This window comes from Agelaius tricolor, unplaced genomic scaffold (genome assembly GCF_023055355.1).
Source record: "Agelaius tricolor isolate 1412-34295 unplaced genomic scaffold, bAgeTri1.0.p SCAF_6, whole genome shotgun sequence".
NCBI lineage: Eukaryota > Metazoa > Chordata > Aves > Passeriformes > Icteridae > Agelaius > Agelaius tricolor.
In genome coordinates, this window is record NW_027269266.1 from 21,408,161 (window position 1) to 21,435,254 (window position 27,094).

The 27,094-nt window shown below is 37.7% G+C and overlaps 1 protein-coding gene across 4 annotated transcripts in view; it reads right to left on the reverse strand.

Moving 5' to 3' along the window:
• CDK6 (cyclin dependent kinase 6) overlaps window positions 1-27,094 on the reverse strand; it is a 137,122-nt gene that overhangs the window by 54,761 nt on the left and 55,267 nt on the right. For all 4 annotated transcript variants that reach the window (XM_071429001.1, XM_071429004.1, XM_071429002.1 and 1 more), the window contains exon 4: window positions 24,963-25,130. In XM_071429001.1, coding sequence (XP_071285102.1) covers window positions 24,963-25,130 — 168 coding nt within the window. The remainder of the gene's footprint in view (window positions 1-24,962; window positions 25,131-27,094) is intronic.

A 27,094-nucleotide genomic window follows, 5' to 3' on the forward strand; every position in this document is an offset into this window, starting at 1 on the left:
CCATGGCAGGCTGGAGGAGTCTTTGCTCTTGCCGACAATGACCTTCTGCCTCTATTTTCAAAGTAGCTCCCCTGTTAACTCCTTGAACACTGTGAGCAGAGAGGCCTCAGAGAGGAAACACTTTCCCTCAGAGTCCAAATCCACTTTGAGGCATCTGTTTGACAGACTCCAATTTCAGCAGTGGTTAAGGGAATGTGGACTAATATGTGTACTCTGCATCTGCTGTTGGAGTGTGGCATTGAGACGCAATTTTAGTAGTCCAGAAGTGGGCTTAGCTGTGTTCTGCATGATACAAAGTGAATGTTCTCAGCTTCAGGGAAAGTACATCAATTTACAGACACAGGGGTTTCACAAACACTGAGCATAATGAGTCTCCAGGACAGAAAAAAAAATCCAATTTATAGATATATGTTTTAATTCTCTCTGGCCAGTCAGTAGCAATGTTGTTTGCTGGTAGTGGCAATACCTTCTCTTGGGGTGTCATTGAAAGAGGAATGATGCTAAGAAATTGAAGACACATTGAACCACAGACTGCCATTGTGCAGTGAAGTGAAAACACACAACAGAGCACTCACAGTGGAAAGGAGATGTACTGCTTTAAAAGGTTTGCCCCTCTCCTGCCTGACAATATAAAATACAATATTTAGGAGATCTCTTCTTGTGTCACATCCTTTTTGCTGCTCTGTAAATCACTCACGGCTCCTAACAGTTCAGGAAGAGTCCTTATAAAAGAAGATAAAAATGGACTTACAAAAAAGACCTTCTAAAGTGCTTATTGCAATATATACCCATCTTTGAAAATAAGAGAACAAATCCAATAGAAACTAATTTTCAAGCACTAGTGTAGATGCTTTAATAGTCTCAGAGATGGAGTCAAGTGCTCTTGTGAAAACATCAACCTTACTACCAGTTAACCTTGGAATGTTTTCCTGTCTTTGGCACTTGTTTAAGTCTTTTCCCCACAAAGATCCATTCTCAGAAACAACCACTGCATGTGAAAAATTCTCTATGTATTCCCTGAAAGGGAATAAGAGTGCTTGCCATCTCCAGAAGACATTCACAGTGTTAAAAGCTACATAGAGAGAGCAACATCTATCCTCTCCTTGAACTTTTAGAGGAAGTCCTGAAAATAACATCCTCATGTGGTCAGGAAATACTTGTGTAACATCCACGTGTGGCCCCATGGATGCTGACGAGGAGAGAAGAGAAGCAGCACCAGAAGCCAGAGCTTCTGCAGAGCCACCAAGCCCGAGTATCAGCAGCTCTGAGACTGACACAGGTCAGCAGCCTCTAAAGCTGCTGCATTGTCTAAGGTTCTAAACTTAAGGAGGAACAGACAAGCTGGTAGGACCTCAGCTGTTCTTCGAGGCAAAAAACATTCTGCATGAGAAGGGTAATGTTAGGCTGTGTCAAAAACCACAACTGGACATCTCCAAAAGCTCCAAATACGCACGTAATTCCCAGTGATTTTAGTCAATGCGCTGGGTGCTTAGAGGAAGACAGGCAGTGAAAATCACTGATATTTAGATCTATGCTTGTTTTTAATTGTTAGTACTTTAGAAAGTAGTCTTAGAAACAAAAAATTAGAAATACTCTATGTTTTCTAAAGAGTATATAATTGCAGCTAATAAATACTATTTTTTTTCAAGGAAAATTGCAGCCTGCAAGGGAAAGAATTTTTGGTAATATCAAACAAAGAACTTATTTAGATTGGAATATTTTTCTTTTCTGTTAATATGAGGTTGTGTTACTGATATTTAAAATCATTAATGATCCTGGGATCAGAAACTAAATGTTTTTAAGAGCTACCAGTATTGTTGTTTTTAGAAGGATACACTCAGGCTGCATTTAGAGCAAGTTAGTTTTTGTAATATGAAGCTTTTACAAAACATGGGTCTAAATGACCCCTCCTTAAGCCTTCCTATTTACAAAGCATCTTGAAACAGCAGATAAACTTTGTTTTGTTTTGGGCTACTGCATGAAAATCTGAAAATGAAACTTCTTTGAAAAGAAGTAGGAACAAGACCAAAATAACCCATGAGCACAATCCAGGAGAAGGAAAACAGAAGTGAACAGCACAACTAATAAAAAAAAGAATGGATTTTTAGTTACAGCAAAGGTGTTATTTGGATCAATAAAGAGAATTTTAGTACTTCTGAACAACTGAAGTGTTAGTCTAGCAACGTGCCTTGAAATCACTTATGTGGAGACTAACACTTCTTAATACAAGTCTGGGTGTAATCTTCAGGCTGAAAAACAACGTAGAGGACTGGAGATGGCCTCTCTGAACCATTCTGCCATTCCCATATGTAGGGCCTGGGATGCACAACAGTTGACTGGGAAATGCTGTACACAAGAATGCTATCTATGTGTTGTATCTCACATGTCAGGCACAAGTGTAATTTTAACCAATTACATCTCAGGCATGTACAAAATAGATTACATACCACTCCCATAATAAGTGATCTTAAAGTCAACTTATTTTTCAAAGTTTGAAAGACTTTCATTGTCCTTGACTGCAGACAGAAACAACCAGTGCACTTATGAGAAATGAAGCCTATTCTAATTAATCTAACTTCCTGTGAAGTTTTAAGTATTTTATAATGAGTAGCAGCTCAGTACATGCAAATATATGATTTTTTATTCTTATGAGGAAAAAAAGGCAAATCCGTAATTTGGAAGGTGATTTTTGGTACATTTATGTTGCTAAGCATGAGCCTGCTCTTGAACTCTGCTAACTTAGGGGACTTAAGAGAGTCTGATGCCAGTGATCAGGAGCAAGCTGTACTTATCTCTCCTATAGATCTGACCCTTTTTCTTCATCTACTGCTTCTATACCACTTTGACAGCTTGTTTCCAACTGACATCCCTAACTGTGAATAAATTACATATACAGATTTTACTAGGGACTATAATGTGTGGAGCGTCTTTAGAGAGAGCAACAATCTGTTTCCATATGTGTCAGGATACAATGGTTGGTTATAAGGGTATGAAGAAGGTATCCATGCATAGGAAACAGCACAATTATTAGTAAAAATCAAGTAATTTTGCATCAAGGGCCACTGGTCACTGGAAGATGATCCAAGTACATCTAAAAATGCTGTATAAATATATGAAAACTTAAGGTCATAATAATAACTTTAATAATAATGTATTTCTCATCAATTGAACCCGTTGTAGCTGCAAACCCTGTCACTGCCTAGTGCAGATGGTTCTCTTCTCCATACAGACTGACAGCCTTCACATCAACTTGCATCTTCTTTGGAGAGGTGGCCTAATGCCTGCAATCTGCTCTTGTTTCTTTTCTCTGCTATGTACCAGTACAGCAAAATGACTTACGACATTGCATATAGTAAATCAGGAATATAAAACTTCCTTAAAAAGATGCCAACACCTTAACTGTTTATAAGGACAAAGAAAATATAAAAATGATATCGAACTAGCATGTTTATGCAGCCTTCTGTTTTTATCCAAGTGTTAATGCTATACTGTGGGCTTTTCCCTAAACCAGATAACTGTAAAGTCTGATTTAATTGATGAGTTTAAAAAGGCAGCATTCACTGCTACTGAGGGTCTCCTTCTTGCAGCTGTTGCTGTGATGGGTTGCATTTAATGAAATTTTCTCTCTCCACCCTCTGAAAACTTAACACCTATGATTTAACATATAAAACTCAGCTTCTGTTCAAACGCCTCAAAACAATAACAATGCATATGCATTGATGTAGTTTTATTTCTTGTAACAAAATCATTAGATTCATGAAGCAACAACTGAACTGCTCCATACACAGTATATAGTTAAAACTGCAGAACTGAAGCCAAAATATGCACAGCTAAAAGGAATGTTACAGGGGGGCCTCTCTTAGTGAACAAAGCAGGCTCAGTTTGGCTCTTTTTCCCTAGCGCTACCACATCCGCACATCGTTAGTTGGAAAATTCCAGATATATGCTGTAATTTTTTGTGCTTTTTTTTCCCAGTACACTTGAGGCTTTAGTGTCCAGATGCCATTTTCCCCCCCTTATCTGTCCCTGCTAGTTTGGGTCTTTGCCAGTTGTGGTCAACAATTAATACAGCAAAAGAAAAATACAGTACACTCCCTGGCAACTGGCAGAGGCTCACAGGAAATACCAAATAAAAACTTTATTATGTATTGTTTAACTATTTTGTTTGCCTGTGGGCCACCCTGTTGTTGGTGTAATTTAGAAAAGCAAGCTCCATCTGGATGATCTGTGCGCAGGCTCATTGTTCCCAGAATCTGTCACGCACAATCACTGCTTCAGCCTGTGGCCCTCTGCAGAAAGAAGCAAAGGCATGGCAGCCCTCCAGCCTGCATTCCTTTTCATTAGACAACTTGTGACCAAATGTTAGAATAGAAGAGTAACCTTTTAATATTCATGTAATTAATTTACTTTCCCCTTTAATTATAAACCTTCACGTGAAAAGAAGAAAATAAAAAGACTTCCCTTCATGATTCTCCTCCCTCCCCCATCCTTTCTATCTGCTTTCTGGGACATGGGAGGTGCTGGTTTCATTACACATAGGTACCAGTACTTCTGTCCATTGGGAAATTTGCATGGCCAGAACATGTTGGCAGCCTTTTAGTTTATGTATTAATTGGTCTGGTACATGGAATAGGTTCTGAATTATAATAAAATGGGAGAAATTAAATTCTTTCCTTTGTACGCCCTTGCAGCATCTGCTTCCTTGTCTTAATCAGTGGGGTAATCCATTGAACACAAAGCCATTCTTCTGTCTTTGAAAATACAATAGACATCTAATTGAAGTTCCCTTTCACAGTAAGGTCAGTATATGACTCAAAACACTGTGTCAGCTGGGATTTTGGCTGTGCAAGGTTAGGTGTATAGGCAGTGCTTTGTCAGTTCTGCTTTGCTGGAAAATAGTGGCATTTTTTTATCTTAGGTTAGACCAATGTTGAACTGGCTACCATGATGCAAAATCTGCCCCTACAATTCAAAAAGTGCATTTGATTGCAAATGCATCTGATGCTTTAAGGTCTCATCATATGAGTTAATTTCAGCACACTGAACTGGGGCCCTACATGGGTAGTTCACCTTTTAGTTGCTACAGTACCTTCAAAGGAATCCAACTGTAGTAGGTAATAATTTGAGTAAATGAAGCTAAGGTGGAAACTGCCTGCCTCCAAGGCAGCATTTAAGTTCTTATTGCCTGATTTTGATTGCAGTTTAAATAGGTGATGAGGACATTAAGGATTCACAGCCACTTGGCATATCAAAGGATGGGGGCCCAAACACACTCAAGTATCCTGTATAAGATGCAATGGTTTCCATGGCAACTGAGGAACTGTTACTGAACTTCATTCATTTTTCTTTTATTAAATAGGTATACTGCCATGTTAGGTCTGCAAGTGATCAACATATATGCTAGTGGTTTGATTAGTTCATGCATCAACCCATCATAGGAATAGAAAGTAGCACAAGAGATTTTCTGTTGTGGTCACTTCAGCAAAAAAATAATGCAACAAATCAGAATGTTTTAGATGAGGGCAAGGCTTAAAAGTGAGAAGTCTTTCACTTAGTAATAAAATAACACTTAACTGGGTTGGAACAATTCTGCCTGTTCAATACCTTTAGTAGGGAATACAACAAAAAAGATGGCATTTTTCATATTAATTGCATATTCAGGGTATAATATTTCACATACTCACTATGAAAGAATTCAAGTTATGTGTCAAATTAAACTACTTGCATATAAAAAAGTAGCATCTTCTGTCCAGAAGGCAAAGCAGCAACTGGAAATAAAAGTGAATTCAAACACTCCTTGGCCTAAAGCAACAAGAAATTTAAAAAACCCAACCAAGTATAATGCAACAAAAAAATCCTTGTCATTGTACTTAGTACGGCCTAATTTTTCCTGTCAATGCATTGACTGTCTTTTTATACTTCCTCAATTTCTTTTTGCTCTCTTTTCTCCTAATTCCCTCTGTGTACTGTATGGACTTATGGGTGTGCCACAAAATATAGAATTTTTGTGGGAAAGAAAGATGTTAGAAACTGTGATAAGCCAAAATCAAAGAAAGAAGTAGGATGCTGGATTCAAAGGAAGAGTTAGGATGGACTGTATGACAGCTAGAACTCTACAATTTTGGAAAATTGCAGTATCCTTATGATGAGTCATTTAAGATGTAACAGAGGTCAAGGTCCTCCAGATTCTTCCCCATTTTCACTTCCTGAGCAAATAAGATTAAATAGTAATGTAAAAACTCAGTAATTAAATCTACATGAATTTTAATGACATTGCTCAGAGGGTAAAACCATAAGAATGAAAAGCAATATGCATAGCTGCACCTGGATGCTTATAAATATCAAAGGAGAGTAATACACTCCTATAAAGAAATCTTTTTTCCTCTTAAGAATAGGAGATAATGTTAAAATCCTTGATTAAAATAATTACATTGACTAATTGAAAAAATTAGTCTATTAGCTAGGAATTTATCATAATGGAAAAATTTAATGCTTGGCCATAAATATATAATATGGTAAAAAGTCTTCAAAAAAGAAAACAGATCTTGATTCAAACAGAAAAGCAGATCTTGATTCAAATTTGTACAGCTTGTAACACAATGATGTTCTGTTCCACGATGACGGAGTTTCAAAGGAATCATCTCTGCTGAGGGGATTATGATGCAAAAGCTTAACTTCAGAAAAGTTCTTCCCACTGTCAGAACAGAAATCCATCATTTCTCCAAATGACCACAGCCTGATAGGACATGCTGTAACTTCCCATTCCAGTGACCAAATCTGAAATCCCTTACAGTGTAAAAACTGTAAAACTAAAAAAAAAAAAAAAAAAAACCCTGTTCTACCTGAAAACTGTGGTGGAAGCATGCAGGAACAGTTCTGCTGAGCGTCTCACCTGGACCAGGTGCCTATACAGACCCACTAATTCTTGGAAATACCCACAGCAGTGTTCAGAGCAGGATATCTCAGTCCTGAAAGGAATGTTCCATCAGGATGAAAGGGCTTCTCCATCTTAGCATGCACCTCAGCGGGAATTAGTGACATGTTTGTGTTCATACCTCTGAATGGGTTTAGAGCCAGGGAATCCTCAGAAGAAAATGAGGGTTGTCGATTTAACACTCATGCTGCTCTTTCAGACTTCTGAGCTTATCTGCATATACTGTCAATGAAGTTATTCATGTTTATCACAGAATCATAGAATATGCTCAGTTGGAAGGGACCCATCAGGATCATTGAGTGAAGCTCCTGTCTGTGCAGGACATCCCAAGAGTCACACCAAGTCCCTGAGAGCATTGTGCAAACCCTTCCTGAACTCTCTCAAGCTTGGTGCTTTGACCACATCCCTGGGGAGCCTGATCCAGTGCTCAACCACCCTCTGGGAGAAAAACCTTTTTGTAATATCCAGCTTAGATCTCTCCTGACTCAGTTTCATGCCATTTCCTTGAGCTCTCTCACTGGTCTCACAAGTGAGAGATCTATACCAAAACCTGCTCCGCTGTTCCCCGTTGTAAGGATGTTGAAGACCACAATGAGGTCTCCCTCAGTCTCCTCTCCTCCAGGATTAACAGAACAAATGACCTCAGTCACATCTCATAAAACTGCCCCTCCAGATCTTTCACCACCCCTCAGGCTCTCTTTAATACCTTAAGGTCTTTTTCACATTGTGCCGTCCAAAACTGCACACAAGACTCAAAGTGAAGTTGCACCAGTGCTGAGCAGAGCATCAAAAGAAAACCTAATGTGGACATTTTCTCAAGGTACAAGGTGAAAGCTTCTCTGTCATGATGATTTCACTAGCAACATGGAAAAAGAAAAATAAGACCTGAATACCAACTGTATAAAAACCATTACTTACTTCAAAGAAAGCAGCAAATGATCAGAGATCTTATTTCAATGCATATGAAATACAAAAGGTACAGTTTAATCCTTCACTTTCAGCTGTTCTTCAAGACAAAGTATGAAACACCTTCCACTTTTTAATTCTATTACCGTGTACTGTAGCCTACTACCACTGCTTGTAAAGCTACTGTAGGCACAGAGGAAAATAAAAACCCTTTGATTTTTAATATGACTTAGAAAGCCTCAGGCATTCTGTACATTTTTGACTGCCTATGATAAGGGAAGATATTAACAGTCCTCTAATTAAAAAAATTGTTTCATCCCTTGGCATGAAAAATAATAAGAAAAAATTACTAGTGAGTAGCCAGCATGAAGGGTAACAGTACACAAAGGTTACTCAATACAAAGAAGAATTAGCATCCACTTATCATGAATATTTTTATTTCTAGTCAGTCTAATAGCTTCCTCAGATCAGTGTGAATCTAAGAGTTTTGGAAGGATTTATGCATTTTACTTGCTAATAGTGTGAGGGTCAGATTACAGTTGTGGTGTATCAGCTGGAGGAAAAGTAAATTCTACATAAGCCAGCAGTTCCCCTCTCAGACAACCTGGTCTCTGCACACTATGCTGCACACTAATGACACAGACAAGAGTAAAAAATAGCTCCTTAATCCTTTCCTGGTGAATCCATTCTCAAGAACCAAATTTCTTTAAAAAGATGAGGGCTGGAGCTATCAGACAGATCTGGATGACAAACAGCACTGAGAACAGAAGGGAAACAAGAACATGTACACATGAAGTAAAAAAAAAAATCCAAGTTGGGGGATGAAAGTATCTATCACTGCTTGTAAATTCTAAGAAAAGCTGTAGTTTCTGTCCTTGCTTTCTGAGTTAATGTCCAAAACTACAGAACAGGATAATCTGTGCACACATTCAGCTGTGTATGACTTCCATTTTCAGAATTTGATAGTTCGATACTGAAGCAGTGCAGAAGGCAATGTCACATGTGACTATACATAGAAAATACACAGAGCCTCCTCACAGCAGGGTGGGAACTCCACCCCCTCGAGGGCCTCAAAAAATCTCTGCAGGGTAAATATATAGCTGGATGTTGTAAACACAAAGTAGAGCGAGACAGAATTCAGGAAACTCAGGCTAACTTCAGAAGATGTTTACATTGACTATAAAAACTGAAAACGGTCTTTACATTGAGACAGGCTTTCTTCTTTTCTGGATTAATATAGATTCTTTATTCAAACTTGTCAAAACCTAATGTATACACATTCTAATTTTTAATCTGAATTTACCTGATGCACACATTTCATTTTTTTAAAATTCACTCATTTTATGTAAATTGCTTTTTAACAGTTGCATCTATTACTGCTTGCATCAAATTTCATTTTATATCATGGAAATATAGCTCTCAGTAGTTTTGCTGAAAACTGAAGTTATGGATACATTTTCACCTTTATGCAGCAATAATTCTCAACTGGCTACTACAGTTTTAAATGATGCACTCAAAAATACTATTCAACAATATCTTTCAATGTTATTTCCCATTCTTGAGTGATTGTAAGATTTTTTCATTCTCTTTTGCATTAAAAAATGGATCACTAGCCAGGCTTTAAGAGTTTTAAAACATGTTAACTTGTCACTGTCATGTCAAAAAGAAAAAGGGGGTTGTGTCCTATGAAGTACCAATGAGAATTCTGTGGCCAAAACCATGGACTGGATAAGACTTATACCAATACCATGTCCCATAAGTCCTTGTTGTTCTTTGTATACTCCACTCCTCCAAAGCAGCTTGAACATTTGTTCACAGAATGTGTTTGTATTTTTCAAACAGAATATGAAGACCTGGAATGAGATTCTGGCCACAGTGAAGTTAAAAGGATGTTTTCCGTCAACTCCATGGAAGCTAGGATTTCATAGCATGGAGATTCAGGATTATTGCACTGGTTTACCGTGCCAGTTTCCCATCAGCAAAATTTGAAGCTAAAACCAAACTGACATAATTTTCTTCTTCATTTGCATCAAAGGGTCCTTGGTAGTCAAATTACTCTATCTGCAAATACCAAGCTTTGCATTTAACACTTAGTTCATAATATAAATACATTTTTCCTAAAAACTCAAAGTTTCTACTTTTTTGGAGACTGATAGTAATACAAATGGCCTTGATTTCTATTGAAATTTATTTACTTATCCCCTAAATGACTTGAATTCATCTGGCTTCATTGTATGATATTTTTCAATGTAAAGTGCTTTTAATGTCCTCTGAAATCACAGCTCAAACCATGTTTAAACTGCAAAGCCAACTTCCAAAAAATCAGGGAAGTACATATTAGAAAAACAGGGAGGATTTTGCCCACTCTGTTCAATCAATGTATTTTTTTCTCTGTAAAATCTAGCTGCATTTTTCATACACTGATTTTTTTTTTTTTTCATGGACTGGTGAAAACTAGTTTTCCGAAACTAGGTTATGTAGTGACTTTGGTCCATTTAACAAGGTCAGACTGTTTATTCTTGACCAAATTCTTTCCCACTGTAAAAAGGTACTTTTAAATGCTACATTCCAAAACAGTGCCAGTAAGTCACTGAAGCATATTTTCCCACAAGAACTGATACCATGCACAGGCCCCTCCTTATTTAATTATTCTAGTGATTAAATCACGTAAGGTGCACGATATCTTCAGTGTCCCAAATAATTTAAATCTATCAATCTACAATGCCAGCTGTGCTTTTATTAACTGAAATAGTTTTACTCATTCCAAAGCAATACTGTCTGAGCACCATCAGACAGTAAAAGAAACTAAAAGAAATGTAAGTAAAAATTCTAAATATAAAAAAAAAATTAACCAAATGCAAAATTCACTGTTGATTTAAAGACAGGCCTTCTTATTTGCCTTATAAATTGGCTTAGTTCATTGAAGCCTTGCTGATTTACATGTGACCTACTGCAACAACCATAAGAAAATATAAATCAGTGAAGTATTTTCAACTTTTAAGCTATGTTTGCAAGCTAGTTTTCACTTAATGGAGCAAGTATATAAATATGTAAACAAAATTAAGGAAAACACCATTACACTAAGAAGATACAGATCTACCTCTGATGCCTTCTGTTTAGATGCTACAGTGAGCATGTTCTGAGATGTGTTTTTTCTTAATGTATCATGGCACCCAGATCAACCCAGCATACTAAACGTCACAGCAAGATTTTCAAATTTTCCAGCAATCTTCTTTTGCGTTTTAAGAATTTACTGATTGTTTCTGACCTTGCAAATACAGTATGAAGCAAACTCTGAAGAATTGTGGAAAGATGTACATACATCTAAATAAAACAGGGTTAAAAAGGCTTCAGCTACATCTTTTTTTCTGAGATGTACTGTCAATGGAATTACAGCACCAGTGGTGGAACACATTCTTTGAAGTGATCAGTAATAGACTTGCAAGGTAGCCACAACTCCTCTGCCTCAAATGGACATAAGAAGTAGATATTATTCTTACAGCATATTAGAAGAAATGAACTCAAATATTCACACTGAAGGTGTTAAACATAGTACAGGAAAGTGTGCTTGATTATAATTTGATTCCAACAGAGCACCTTAAATATTCACACCCCTCTCCCCCTGACTAATCAAAAAAAATTCAAAATCTCTCCTATATGTCTTTCCACAATGTATACATATAAAAAACTTTCCCTGTTTTTCAAAGACACAACATCCTCAGGCTGTATTAATTTATAGTATCTTTTGCCTGAAAATTTAATCAAAATAGGGAATTTAGTCATTTTTACAGTATAGATGAGGAGGGACAAGAAGATGTAAAATGATGGTGGAAGTCATGCATGTTTTATTAAATAAAAAAGGTGAAAAAAGTCCTGTTTTCCTGAAAAAATCAAACAGGAGGATGTAGTTTTCCTCTAGGACTTATTTCAAGTAATCCACCCAGAAGCTCTCAGCTTTCTTAGCATTTTGCTGTATATTTTCCTGTTGATGTCTGTGACTTTAGTGTCTGCATTTGTGCACTGCTTCCCATTGCTCCTTCCACCAATATTTCTTCAGAAAGAGGAAAGCTCATAATCTGATTCATGTAAGGCAAACTGTGGTCCCTGCAGATCCATGCAGTGTAAATGGCGTAAACGTAGATTATTAGCTCATACCTATACAAAATGAATGCTGAGGCACACTATAGGTTCAATGACTTCTTTATGCTATCAGAATGAGTATTAGATGATGATTCCGATGCCTTTTGTGCTGGTCTACAAAGGTACACAGCTAAACTCTTGTTTTGTATGAAAAGCTTCAAAACTGCAGATTCCTGACATAAGTTTTCTCTTATGTTTGTGTGCAGCTTGCCTGGGATCCCGTAACTAGTGAAGAATGAACTCATTACAATGTCCGCTACTTACAGGTCTCTTGGCTCCTTGCTTTGGGCGCCTTCAGCTGTCTCAAAAACTTGCCTACCGCTACCATTGAGCATGATGGGTTTGCCCAGTCTGAGCTCCAAACACATCAGTAGCTGCACCGTGGCTCTCAGCGATACAGTAGCAAGTTGGATCTGTCTTTTGGGAAGCTGCTTGGTGGCTGAACAACCATGGTGTACATATTCTGCACTTGTTTTCCATTTTCTCTGTGCCCTCCACTAAATGAAACTCTTCCTCTAGGTCAGAAAGGGATTTCCCAGTCCAAAAATGTGGTACAGTTTAAGAAGCATAGCTGAATTTTTCTTTCCCTGATACCTGTAGTTATCCCCTGATGTTTCTCCACACTCCTTGTAGTCCGTATCTCATCTTTAACAGACTACTATCATCTGCTAACATCACTGTGCTATCCAAAGATGATTTTAAATTCCACATGCCAGAAAACTTTTCATCTCATGTATCATAATGCTCTTGTCTGGAAGCTTCTCATAGAGCAGAGGTTCATTCCAGCTGCCCCAGTGGATAAGCCATACACATCCATCCTTCTATAAACTACATGAAAAGAGAATATAAAAATCTTTTGAGGATGTTTTTTTTTTTTGCCAATGTATTTTTCATGGTTCTACTTAATGTTGCACTTGCAATCAGACCGTCACCCAGGTGCTCAATCTGTCCTGTCCTCAAACTTTCTCTCATACAAATGACAGGGAAGATACTGTAGAGATTTACGTAACACTAATTAAATGTCTGGATTTTGCTGAGTGGTGTTAAGATAGGATCATCATCCAAACCTGTGGCATTTCTGAGTCAATACTTCCATGGAACTGTAAGCTCTAGGATTTGTAACCAGTATGAACAGAAACAGCTCTGAAAGCTTTGAAAAGTAACAGGTGAAGGGAGAAGGAACTATTTCTAAAACTGAAAATTAAACACTCTGACTCTTGCTAACTTATACAGTTTTTCAGCTCAAATAATTTTGCAATGTTGAAATGCATAAATAAATGTTATCTAATGTCCAGTACAGGCGAGTGGCTGTGGAATTGACAGTTCTGTAGAGCTGCAAGTTTCTTGTCTTCAGTGGAAACTCCCCCAGTCACAGACTGTGTGTGCAAAGTCAAAGATCTCTTTTGGAAGCATTTCATCGTCCACTAAGCATTTTTCCCCCTGTTCCACAGAACAGAATATATGCTTTTTCAGATCCTTTGTGCTAGGAATAACGCTGTTAAAAATGTTTCTTCCAAACCCAGGTCATTTACCCTAAGTATAGCAGAAGAATCTGTGCAGTACAAGAGAAAGAAATACTGTGGACTGTCTTTTCCACTACCTACTCAACTGTTCCTGTCCCAGCCAAAGAACTCTTGCTCTGAATTGCCTCCTAGGTTTTTTTTGATAGTGTATTTTTTTCCCCATGCTTTGGACTTGCTTGACACTACATACTTAGAACAGTTAAGATGAAAAGGAAGTAGTACAGCATTTATTCACTGTAATAAACAATTCTTATAAGATAAGGGGATTCATTTTGGATGATAATAGCCATAAAATATATGGTGCAGTCATTTCTGAATCATAGCTAAGGGTAAAACCCAAGAACTAGCTGAAAGCACATCTCTTTCTCTACATATTTCTTCAAAACTTACTTCTTCTTTCCTGCCAGTGAACAATGAACTAGCTGTTTAGATTGCAGGTTTCCACGGTTACAATCTTGCATTTAGGGCCCACATGGTACAACCTATATCACTGTTAAATCAAAAAATATCTCCTGCTTCCTAAGCACATAGTCCCTACTCTTGTTATTCCTCGTTTAAATCCACAACGTGACCTCAGAACTCAATCAGCATGAACTTGCAGGTGGTTGTTTTCCCTCCTTTTTTTGCATCAGTTTTCTCCTGTTTCTGTGCTTAGTAGATTAATTGCTCATGTTTCTTAATGCTAGTTTGTTTTGGCTTTTTATCATCTGTTCTTTGTCATTCAGGCCCAGTAAATGATGAAAACTCTGAGCCTGTTTCAAATCACTCTTAACTTTAAAAGCAAAAATGTACTGAGTCTTCAAATAGCATGCAGTCATTCCATTTTTTAATTATTTTTTCTTCTTTACTGGAAAGCTACTACCAAGATGCCGATGTCATTACGATAGTTGCCCTGGAGAACAGAACAGCTTGCTGACTGCAAACGAATTATCCACAGATCAGCTCTTCCATGCTGATCACAAGTTTAATGGGTATTTTCATAGACTGCATCTGTAGAACAAGTTTTCCTTGCATTCATTACAGAAAGAGCAAAATCCAATGCAATGGTTAATTTATCTGCTCCTTTAGCTGTTCTGATTCACACTTGAATTCTACAGACTTCTGCAGTAGACAACTTTGTGCATTTTAGAACCCTTTTAAGTTTTATCTTCAAATCTCCTTGTTTATTCAAATCTCCTTTAACAAATCTCACACTTAATTTTTTAGCACGTCTCATTCAGTAACTAATCTATGACAGTTTTGCATATTTCATGGAAGCAGTTATGCATTTTATTAGACCAATTTCAACTACTACCACTCCTCTGACAGACCTAAACAAAAACTCAAACCCTTGCTTGTACCTCCAAGGTCTGGCTTCCAGTAAGATGTAATTTACTGAACTATATTGGGAGTTTTTGATATATAGTAAGATGTCCTGGCTGGTTTTGTACTTTTGAAAAGCATTCTGCAGTCATCTTTCATGACACTTATATTTCACTGAATTATTTCTTATTCTTGGCACTTACATGACTTTCTCCTTTTTTATAAACACGAGTATTTTTACTACTTGCAAGGAAAAGTAGTTTATCTGATCAGAATCTCTTTTTCCATTGTCTTTTAAACATATAACTGTTCTGGAGTTTCAGAGAAGCAGATTCTAACTGTATCATCTTCTGATTCCTTTCAATAAGAAAACATTCCATCTCCATGGCAAATCTTACAAATCCCCAGAGTCCTTTTGGCTTCTTTGCTTTACCTTGACTACAAACCCCCATCACTGTCAGCCTCTGTGGTATCTGTGTGTCGTAAGAATCCAAGTGTCCTTGGGTGTCTCTCTCTTCTTCCTCTCTGAAGCTTTCAGTACCCAATCCTGCTTGAACTGATGGCTGTCCTTGACATATTATATTACAGCCTTATAGTGGACCTGAGCAGCTGAGGCCAAGTATAAGTGCTCAAGTGCTGACAGAGCTGGGCTGCTTAGAAAAGTTACCAGAAGTCTCCTTTCTGTTCCTTTTCCTCACCATACATATAGTATGCAATGCTGAAATAAGCTTCCCTGGGATCTTCACTAGGCATTTCTATTATTTGAGCTGGGAAAATGCAAGTCTACAGGATGCACAAAAAGTAACAAAATTATAAACAATCTTCTGATGGGTTCATTTTTAGGTCCAGGTGTTTACTTCCACAGTAGTCTATGTTCCTGCTTACTTGTGTGTGCTGATTTTTCTGCTCAAGTCCTTTCTGAAGGTTATTTTTTTTAATGACTTCCAAGTTTATCCAAGCTTTTCTGGCATCCCTGGTTTCATGGAAGGTCTGACCAGGTTGGTTGTCATTTATTGATGTGACTTGCCAGGATCATCCCATTTCCAGATGGGGAACATTGTAACCAGACTTCCCATTCCATCTGGAATTTTTTCAACTTGCTCTCCCAACAAGGATTCAATTCTTGCTTTCAGATCATCTTTCATCCCTACCTGTGAAACTTTTCAGGTTGTATTTTTGCTTCTTTAGTGATGGGTCTCTCTTTTACACCTCATTTTAAGTTTTTGTTCTTTCATAGCCCTTATTTAAATTGTAAGCCTCCTCTGGTTTTGAAGACTATCTCCATTATTTGCTCTGTCTCACCTTAATAAAGTTTCATGAGTTCTTTCTTTGGAAAATGAATTTGGCTCTGACATTTATGCCAATCCCTCTGGCCTGCTGAAGGCTTTTTCCATGACGAGTGGAGCTCATGAAGTACATTTCTGAAAAAGCTGGCTATATAATGCACATCAAATCTTGAAGGGGCAAATACAGAGATGTGGAACTGGAACAGACTACCACAGTTATCAAAATTTGCCAACTTGCATCACAGAAATTTGCCATGCTCCCTCTCAAAGTTATTTGTATTTCTTTCCTGCACTGGCCCTACTGTAGGATGTTTCAGAATCTCACTACTTGTTTTCTAACTTCCTGACAAAGGTTATTTATTTGAAGTTATTATATAAGTTACGATAAACTAACTAGTTCTCATGCCATCACTGGTTTTTTTAATGCAGTCTCACTATCTGGGTCCTTGATGACATTTTTAGGCACTAATTGTATTTACTGTTATGATTCATTTTATTAAAGTAATTCAGATTCTTCTTGTCTGACAGAGTGTCCCTTGATTGTTACACAAAAATCTGTCCTTCCCCATGACTGGTCCTGTCCAAAAACATCTCTCAGCCATAGAGAAACTGAGCAGCTTACAGTATGCTAGATGAGGTCTGATCAACTAATTTGTATTGTGGCATCAGTATTTTATTATTTCTTATAAATTATCCAACATGTAACACTCTACATTTTCATATGCTCTTTTCCTGCATCTAAATGATAACTCATAGTCCATATGTGATCTCTGCAGCTTGCTACCCAGCCATTTGTAAGGTCCCAAAGCTGAGGAATTAATCTTGTAGCTCAGTAAATCTTTAACCTATCTTCCTCTGGATTTATCCACTGAAATGCTGAAAATGGGAAATCTAGAGAAATCTAGTTGAATTCTTTGGTGCCCTGTGATTTACTGAAATCTGGAAAATCTAAGGCTAATATACTTCCACTATTTATCAAATTACTTATCTCACCACATTTTGCAAGGATTAATGTATTACAGCTATAGGTAACTGACCTCTTTAATGCAAATACAAGGCACTGGTCATCTGCTACCATTTAGCCTACAATAACAAGGAATATAATGGAGTTAAATTAAGAATGGGACATTGAAGGCTGGACATCAAGGAAAAAGTGATCTGAAAGTGATTATATAGAGGTTTTTGAACAGGCTCCCATGGGAAGTGATGAAAACCCTATTTCTGGGCACATTAAAGTTATGGGCAAAACATTACAAATGCAACAGAGAACAATCTTACTTGTTTCACTGGACTAGATGATTTCTCAGCTCTTCTTCTGAGCTCAAGACTTCCATACCAGCAATGCTGAACAAGTACTAAATATTGTTAGGCTAAGAGGAATTTCCTGGGCTGTACCTGTACAAGGGAATTCTCAATTAGAAAAGCCTCCTACAGCAGGACTTCGGCCAGCCTGAAGACAACATTTACAGTTACTTCCCTGCCACTGCAAAAAAGTGCCAACAACTCATTTTTATTACACATTAAGCCCTAAGAGCATTTCTGTCAGCACTGTACAGACACCTGCCTTCACTCTGGAGTAGCAGGAGCTCCAAGGACAGTTTGCTACTTGGTCTGCTCCTCTTGCTTTGGATGTCTCACATTCAAGTACCAAACAGGCCCATGCCTGCTTATTCTATGTGCTCTGATAAGAACATAACCTCAGGCTGTATTTTAGTGTTTCAGGATGGTTTGAAATTATGTGGGAACAGTTTTGTAAATACACAGGGAGAGACCTTGTCAAACAATCAAACTGTTTTTACAATCCAGCCCACTCAATTATCTCTGGGAGTAGATGTAAAAACAGAGCCACTTAAATCAACGGAAAAATAGTACAAAGAAGATGTAAATCACTGGGTGGGGGAAATGCACCACATATTTTTACATCTGAAAACAGGAGACAGAAGTATGGTCACACAAAAGCAGGATGCTCTTTTATAACATAGAGAAAATAGGCAGTAGTGATTTTCTCCCTTCCTTTCTCTCTTTTACAACCTCTGCCCTGATTTTTTTAGCAGACTGAGCATGGCCTGTTCCTTATAAAGTCAGTTCTACATCCTAAAGTCTGTTCACCAGGTATTTCTTTGAAACTTCTAATGCAGTACTGTACCATTACTAACATCTACTGTATCTTATTAAGTGAAGGAGAAGAGAAGAGAAGAGAAGAGAAGAGAAGAGAAGAGAAGCATGCTATTTTATCTTAACATCAACATGTGAAGGCCTATTTCCACTGAGTACATTTTTCTTGCACCAGTGGAACTGTGCTGTTGCAAAATGACACCAAATTTCACCCTGAGGTGAAAAGGCAATGCCTCAGAAAAGCAGAATTAAGAGGAACCTAAGTAATACCAGGTGTCAGATTTAAAACAAAATAAAAACCTTTTCTCACAGTGCCGAAGTAAACTGCATCTCAAAGTAGAAATGGTTCAAAAAGTAAGCAGATTAGTTTATGAAAGATGAGTACTTCAGTAATTTTGATAGACAATGATCTAGATACAACCTCTAGCATTGGAAATTGCTACATTTCTGATTGTTGAGAGCTTTATCTTCTCTCCCTCCTGAGCATCCTCTCTTAAACATTACCCTTTAATAGAGTACATAGTCAACTTTTGGTCCAGCCCCAGCAGAAACCTCCTTTGTTCTGATATAAACTGTGCTCAAAGTTGCACTTCTTTTCCTTTTTTTTTTTTTTTTTTTTAACCAGGATAAGGTAAATTTATTCTGCAGGCTTGCACTGGTGCAGCTGCAGGGCTCAAAACATGCAAAACTCAGCTCAGTGTGGACAACCTCTGTCCTCACATACCATATATCCTAATCTCTGCAGCTCTGGAAAGGGGTTTTCTGGAAAAGGGCACAGAAAATATTCTCATGTGAAGCCAATTTGCTTGTTTACTGTGAAATAATTTACTTTCTTTGAAAGATTAAAAGATAGGCTTTTTGTGGTTCATGATAAACCTGGGTCTGAATCAGAGCAGAGGGCTGCATTCCCTGCATTCCTGACAGGTCTCAGGGGTGAGTCCTTTCATCAGCTGCAGAGGAACAGCACAGAGCACCGAATGCAGGTCTTGGCACCGTGGGGGTAAAAAATACTTCAAACACTGATACAGATGCCCTTAGAAGTTTTGTTACAGTCAGATACAATAATAGCCTTAAATGAACCAGCTGGGAGGTTCATCTAACACCTTCAGAAAAGGGTAAATCAGCATGAGCTATGAGGTTTTGAAAAACATTTCTATCTTTGAGTTAGAAAAAGATAGTTTTTTTCTAGTTTTCCTTTAGTTACTCAAGGCCTCAGCTGAACACTTCAGATGTGGTTTCATAACTGACTCCACCAATCTAAGATGGTGGTGCCCAGGGAGTGGATGACCCCATCTTTCTGCTACCCCTCCCTGTGTGTCAGTGCTTTCAGTCTTGTGGCCATGCAGTGATTTGCATCTACTAAGCCACCTGGAAATTAGTAACTACTTTATACAGGGTTCATTTTCAGTCAGACTGCAAGGGAGCAACCAGTAATGCTAAAGAAAGGGAAGTGATGGAAGTGTGCAGTCAAAAGCAGGGCCACCCTTTCAGTACCAGTAGAAATGTTACATCTACTTACACTGTGAGACAGCACCTGTAGATTATTTCTAGAACATGTCTCTAGAAGTACCAACCTTGTTATAAATCCTCTGTCTCTGCGAGAGCAGCTAGTACAACTCTTCCAGACAAGCCTTAAAAATGTAAGGGTTCTTTTGATGAGCAACAAAAATTAAGTTGGTTTTGAAAATTATCTTACATGATTATAATGTAGATGAATAAGAAATTTCTAATTTCCTAACTTTGTTAATGTGTATTTCCATACTGCCCTTTGATTAATATTGTGACATTGAATGATCTGTTTTGTCATTGTTATTTTCAAATAAATCTGGGGTTTTTTTAAGAAAATCTCATCTGAGTCAAGGCATCATAAATATATCTTAAAATGTTTTTGGTTATCTGCAGACCTTACAGTCAACATGCTGATAATGATTTTTGTTCTTAAGATGACTCCAGAGATAAAATGACTCATTTTATGTGATGGAAATAACCTTCCTACAGGGTGTTGGAAGGATGCAATAAAGATCCCATCAGATGTTAAAATATCTGAAAAATTCACTAATTTTTTCACAAAGCCAGACACACAGACTTTTCATGCAGAACTGTGTATTAGCAGGGAAGACAGATTTTCCTTAAATGAGAACAACAACTTTGATCTTACTGCACTTCTAAATAGCCACAAACTCCCAGCAGCAGCACTGAAAAGCCCAAACCCACTTATTTTGATCCAGACTGGATGCCTGTCTGTGTCTCATTTTCCTTTTCAGGGACTTTTGGGTGGACTAGACAAATGCACCATAATGAAAGAACTGGAGATGAGGGCCCAGACCTCAGGTGACATGCTTCCCCACGACAGTGAAGGGAAGGGCATATCAAAACAGTGCAACTTCCAGCAGTCAGAGGGGAAAGAGTTATGACCTTCTTAAATCATGCACAAGATGATTAAAACCAAGTATCATTGTACTGATTTGTACTGAATTCATTAGGACACTCTTTACACTTAATTTAACCAGTGGCAGGTGATTGCTTAATTTCCATAGGTCTCCTCTGATGTCTGATGGTAACTGGGAGCTTTAAATAGATTGCTGAATCAGGTCCATTTAGGGATCCTCAATGGATCTCAGGTTAAAGCTGCACTGCAAGAGACTTGGAAGAGGTGGCCATAAAAAAAGAGGAAAAAAATGACAAAAAACGAAGCAAAGCAAAAAAAATTTTTGTCTGTGCTCTCATCAATCATATTGCCCCAGACAACCATTTACATTTAGATTATTTACTAATGGAGAGCATTACTGGAAAACTACAATGCAACAGTGGGCAGGGAACAGACAAGTACTCATTCGTTTCTGGAAGAGAGTTTTTCTGTCATTTTTCATTTTTTGGGTTTGTTGCTGTAACTAACTTACATATTTGTTTTTACAAAGTAAGTCCCGTTAGTGAAAATTATTTTATGCTCCCTTGCTACTATACCAACAAAATGAAATCCAAGTTCTTGCATGATGTGACATGTAAACCATTTGCGCTGAAGTGACTGCCAGAAATGGATGGAAAGTTCTTATCCTGAAGAAATACTCAAATAAAATACTAGCATAATCTAAAATTATTTACTGAAAGTAACTGCAGAATATTCTGTGTCCTCTCTTCTCAGAAAATTTATTTAATTGGGTCTAGTACTCAACAACTTAGAGCATCAGCAGAAAAAGTGATCTATTCTCCCTTCTTTGTTGGGTAAATCTGAAAACAAGTGGTTTTTTTTAAAAAAAGGAAGACATAAACCATTTTTGTTGGCATTTCATGGGGAAAGAAAACCCTTTAGCGTGCTGACATCTAAGGTAAAGCATGCATGTTTTCAAAGAAAGTATTATAAGTGTGTTACAAACACTAACATTTTGCCAGTTTCACTCAAGATCCTGATACAGGCCAGGTTTAAAGAGCTGGATAGCCCCAGCTCCACCTAGATGCTCTGATCACAACTGCATGCACTTATCTCAACATTCCTGTATGCCATGATTCAGCTTCATTTCCTTTCTTCAATGCAGTGAAAAGTCATCAGAAATAGATAAATGGATTATTCCTTTTTGATAACACAACTTCAGATTTTCCAGACACCCAATTGCTCCTTTGCTCAGAGAAAATTCGAACTGAGCACCCATTTTTCGGCACCAGGAAAAATGTGACAGTTCATTAGCTTTTGCTATCCAACTCTAAAATTACAGTCACATCAATCTACCTCCTCTGTCCTATGGAGCTTCTCTGTTATCACAAGGCTATTCAAAATTTCCCCAAGGGCCAAGACCAACACTTGGAAAAGAGTCTAACTTTGCACGAAACCAAAAGCATGCCCTGCCCTCCACCAGCTCAGACACCCCTGCCCAACCTCATTCTTCCTAGTGCTGTTATTTCAGCCTCGTATCAGCTCTCAGTCTGAACACAGCTGGGAGCAGTGATCTCCACCCTGCCCCCCCAGCCTGTGTAACCTTAGTTTCAATCTTTTATTCATTCATTCTTTCACTGACAGAAATATCAAGACTTTTCTTTAAATGACAGCAATATGCCTGGACTACCGGTCTGCCAGAAAGATTCTTCAGCATTGTGTAAATAACCAGCTGTTAGAGAGAGACTGCTTTGAAGTTACCACTTGTTGCACCCACAGCACTTGGGCTGGATCAGCTTTTACTGGGCTACTTTCGTGGCAAGTTCTTTTTGTCCCATCTGAAGAGTTTCTTTGTGAGCAATGAATGAGAATGCATCTTGGGAATGCTCTGATACTTCAAAAGATGATTCTTGTAGTTTATCTTGCAGTAAGCTTCTCCTCTGAAGGAAACGCTGCAGAGCCCTTGTATTGATCACAGTCTTTTATCAGTGGGCTGTCTCCCCTATCACTATCCAATGCAAATCTTTGCAAGCTTTAGCTTTTATTAATTGATATATGTATATTCTGTCTTTTATAATGCAATACATTTTTTCTGCAAATGCTTCAAAACAAGTTGGTCCTGCTGAAGCCTATGAAAGTAAACTCCCTGCCTGGTGAGTAACTGCAATTTAGACTATTTTTGGGACAATAAAGTCAAGAATGTCTTTATGTTTAAAAATCAGAAGTTTAGGGGGTTGGAGCTGCTTTGTTTAGCTGTGTTTCCTCTACTAGGTTTCAATGGAGGTAAAAATAAAGCAGCATTTGCACACCTAAGCAGCCAGCAAAAGGTGGAAGTTAAAATCAGAAAAGGAAAACTGACAGCGAAAACACATTTAATACAAATTTCTAACCTGCAATCACTTTGTAGGAGCAGTGAAGACTGACATTTAAAACCATACCACATTTATCACATTCTAAGCATCCCTATAGTTTCCTATGTACTCAGACACAAGTTTATTCCGAAGATGTTGAAAATTGTTTTAAAATACTTATTAACTTTTAACCGAACTTTGAAACTATTAATTTTTTAACTTAAGAAGACCAATGTCATAGCTGGTTTTGTCTTTTTTTTACTTACATCTATGCCCATATACTTGATTTATCCCTGGTCACAGAATAATTCAACTATTTTAATACTCTTTAACTTAGCTGCAATGACACTTGGATGCTTATCTGAACACAGTACTGAATATGGATAATCCCTTAGGCTGAACATCTCTTGCTCACAGCAGCACCAAGAGTACCAGCTCATGGGTTTTAACACATGATTTCTAGCAGGCAAATATTAGATATTTGAGCAAATGTACATACTTTACAAAGCAATCCTGGCAGCATTCTCTTTTGCTGTGGTAGATTTCTGGGTGTTTTAAACTTCCTTCCTAAGAAGGTTACATGGAACAACTGGTCTTGGAAAAACTCCTGCTCAGTTCTGTAGGTATTTTTTCCTCATTTCATGCAGAACTTTTCAAAAATGCCCTTATGAAAACCTTGTAGCATTCTGCAATTTTAGCTTAAATGATTTTATGCATCAACAGAAACAATCTGAAGCTGCTACTGACTGCTAGCCGGGAAACAAAATAAGAGCAATTCAGGAAGAACCTTTCTGTCCTTTTCTTCTGCTTTGAGTTACACTACCAATCTTCCCAGCCAGATTCTTTCACCTTTGGATTAGAGTACATCCTACAGGCAATGAAAAAAAATGAGCCCTAAAACACAGGTTTACATCTGTTTTATGTGACAAGGATTTTTCCCTATGTTTAGCAAGATGATGTAATTTTCTGCTGCTTCCTGTCTTCGTTCACTCTGAAGCCAGATGGCCAAGTTACATCACATGACAATGGGAAGACCCTTGCACAAACTAACAATGAGAACGAATTGCTTATTATCAACATGAGCCAGGTAATTTTTACAGTATGGTGTAAAATGCAAAGTGGATCCTTTCAGTTTCTCTTTTCAGCATTTCTGACTTTTCTGTCTTTATTATGAGAATTACTGTCACGGCAGTTGGGATACTCAGAATAGAAAAAGAAAACAAAAAAATCATGAGCAGGCAACAAACCCTAGAGATACCCAACATGCACACAGCATGGCAGCTCCTCAATATGCTCCAGAGATGCTGTGCCAAGCTACAGCAGCTGATTCTGGGGGCAGGGCCAGCAAGTGTGGAAATGGGGTCAAAAAGCAAGGAGCTGGCAGGGTTTCTCCAGCATTAATGGAGGAGAGAGCTAAATCTAAAAGTGAGCTCATGTCTGAGCCAAGGACAACCAAGAGAGCTGGTGGGAGAGGGGCAACAGTGGAAGGAGATCTGGTGATACTTGGGGTCCTCTTTAACAGCTGGCTTGGGAAACAGCTGTGATTTTGGCTCCCAGGTCCACTTGAGCTTCCTCCAGCACAACCCTATTCGGAATAATTCAGTACATATGGAAGGAAGCACTGAATACATATTCACAGAGGTGGAAAACCAAAGCATGATGGTGTGGCATTTTCACAAGTATCTGTGGGTTTTTTTCAGGCAAAATACCTGGGATTCAGCAAGAGCTTTATCTCAAAATGGATACTTCAGAAACTTTAACCATACCTGTCTGACTTAATTTACACAGGAAGACAGTATCACTACAGAAGTTTAACAGATGGGAGTTTCAGAAAACTAACACATACTTATCCCTCTGTAATCAGTCACGATGGAATTAGAGCCAGTAGTCAGTAACTGATTACCTGATTACAAGGTAATGAGCACAAGTTCAATCCTGGCTGGAAAGCAATTGTTTTCAGAGACACAAGTAACTTCAGTTGTAGACATGGTTCACACTGCTATGCTAACAGAAAAATAAAAGCCTTCAGAAACTTACCACTGAGGTAAGAGCCATCTGAAAACTGTAGATTCGTGCAAGGCCAAAGTCAGCTAGCTTTATCTGCCCGTTGCTGGTTACAAGGATATTCTGGGGTTTCAGATCCCGATGCACCACACGATGGGAATGCAGAAAATCCAGTCCCCGAAACAGCTGAAGCATCATATCCTATATATAAGGAAGAAATCAATATGAAGTTATCAAGACAAGGTGGCAGGCAAACAAGTAAATCCCCTGTCATAATCTGAAAAACTAATTTAATAAACATTGACTTAAATACGTGCACAGGACATAAAGCCAACTATTAATATAAAATGGAAAAGATGTTGCTAGAATGAATGGAATCAAACCAATGTCCTTATCAAGTTAATGTATGGTTTCTAGTTGAATTTTCTGAGGTTGATTAACAGTATAAAGATTAATCAATATACTTTAAAAAAATATCAAAAGTATATTTCTAAATCCCTGGACAATTTCAAAAGAATGCTGTCCAAGTAAGAAAAATACATAGCAGTTTTTGCTCTTAACTTTAAACCACACGCCACTTTGTATTCTCACCAGCTTATGTTCTGCCCTTCCATGGTGAAGTGCATTTTTATCATTCATTTTAACAGGCACAATGACCTGTTTCAAACAGAAAAACTGCTTAAATGGCAAATTTAATTTTATTTGAAGTTATAGAGGGAAAAAGTTCACTTGGCAAAACTTGTTGTATAGAATTTACTGAATAGGACAGAAATTACCTTTAGATGAAAATTTAGCCCTAAAACAGTGTAATAATCATAATTCTGATTCTTCTTTCTGTTTTGTTATAGTGATACAATCTTCCATGACATTTCCACAGCTGAAGAAACTATTTTATCTTACTCATGTTTTGACAATCTTAGTAATGTGAAAAGAATGAACCAGCAGACTCAAAAGCAAATACTAGAAATCCCCTGCATTCCAAATTAAAAGGATACTGTCAACTTGAAAATTATATTTGTGGAACAGGCAGCTACAAGAAGATGCAGCAATAAGAAAGAAAGAAAAAATTGAGAAAGAAGTTTATTTTCTGCATGCAATTGACTTGAGCTCATGAAACTGCAGTTCTGTGTATGCTGGTGACATATGCCTTTTCCATAAACCATGCAGCAGGGTGTCCTCCAATCCTGTTGTTAGCAACCAAAATCATCTTGGAGAAGGGCATGGCATGAAAATGAAAAGGGAGGAAGGATAACTTGAGGTCAGTTGCTTTTGTTCTTCTCTATGGACTCGGGGATGTTGCAAGTAAACATTCAAAGCACACTACTGAAAGGAATTATATCTGAACATGGGTATAAAAATAGCTCAAAACATTCGGCTTGATAATATTGGTTAAGTTGAATGTATTTTTAAGGTAGGCTTTGGAGATATTGCTAAGTAATTTAATACAAAATTATTCCTTTCTTGTAGTGTTTCCTGATCCTTTATCTAGAAAATATTACATAATGTATAGATATTAAGTTTGGAAGCTCTCACCTGACCTCTGATCAAACAAGGCCATTTTTGTATACAGCCAGCTCATAAATCAATCAGCTTTTATTTAAAGATCCCAATTACGGAGATTTTACCATGAAATTATGGATGCTGTGACAGTATTAAATTATGATCACCTCTGAAGGAAGGTGGTGAACTCCACTTCCTGCTAGCTGATGCCTTTTATTTCCTTTGCTTCCCCAGAAAAAAACTGGGAATAGATAATTTTGGCAACTGGTATAATAGGGTTTGGACTGTAAAAGAAATACACAAACTATACTGAAGCCTCCTGTATTTATACAGGTTTTTTTGCAGTTCAGAAATTTGTAAGAACTTGGGCTACAACTCTGCAGGTTTCAGTCATCAGCAGAATTAATGTATGTAATATCTGGTCACTCTGTGCCATTTTTTTACCAAATCCCAAAAGTCTTTGGATCAGTCTTGCAGACACGAAGAACATGCCAACAACATTTAGGCATATGGTTATTTTAAATATGAACTTAGTTGTTTCACTGAATTTGGGCCATTTTTTTTCTTTTTTATTCCATGTTGACATAGTATCAAATAAGAAAATTATTTAAATAACTGAAGTATTAGTCAGTAGACCCTGGCAAGTCCCTTTCTGGTGACTTTTA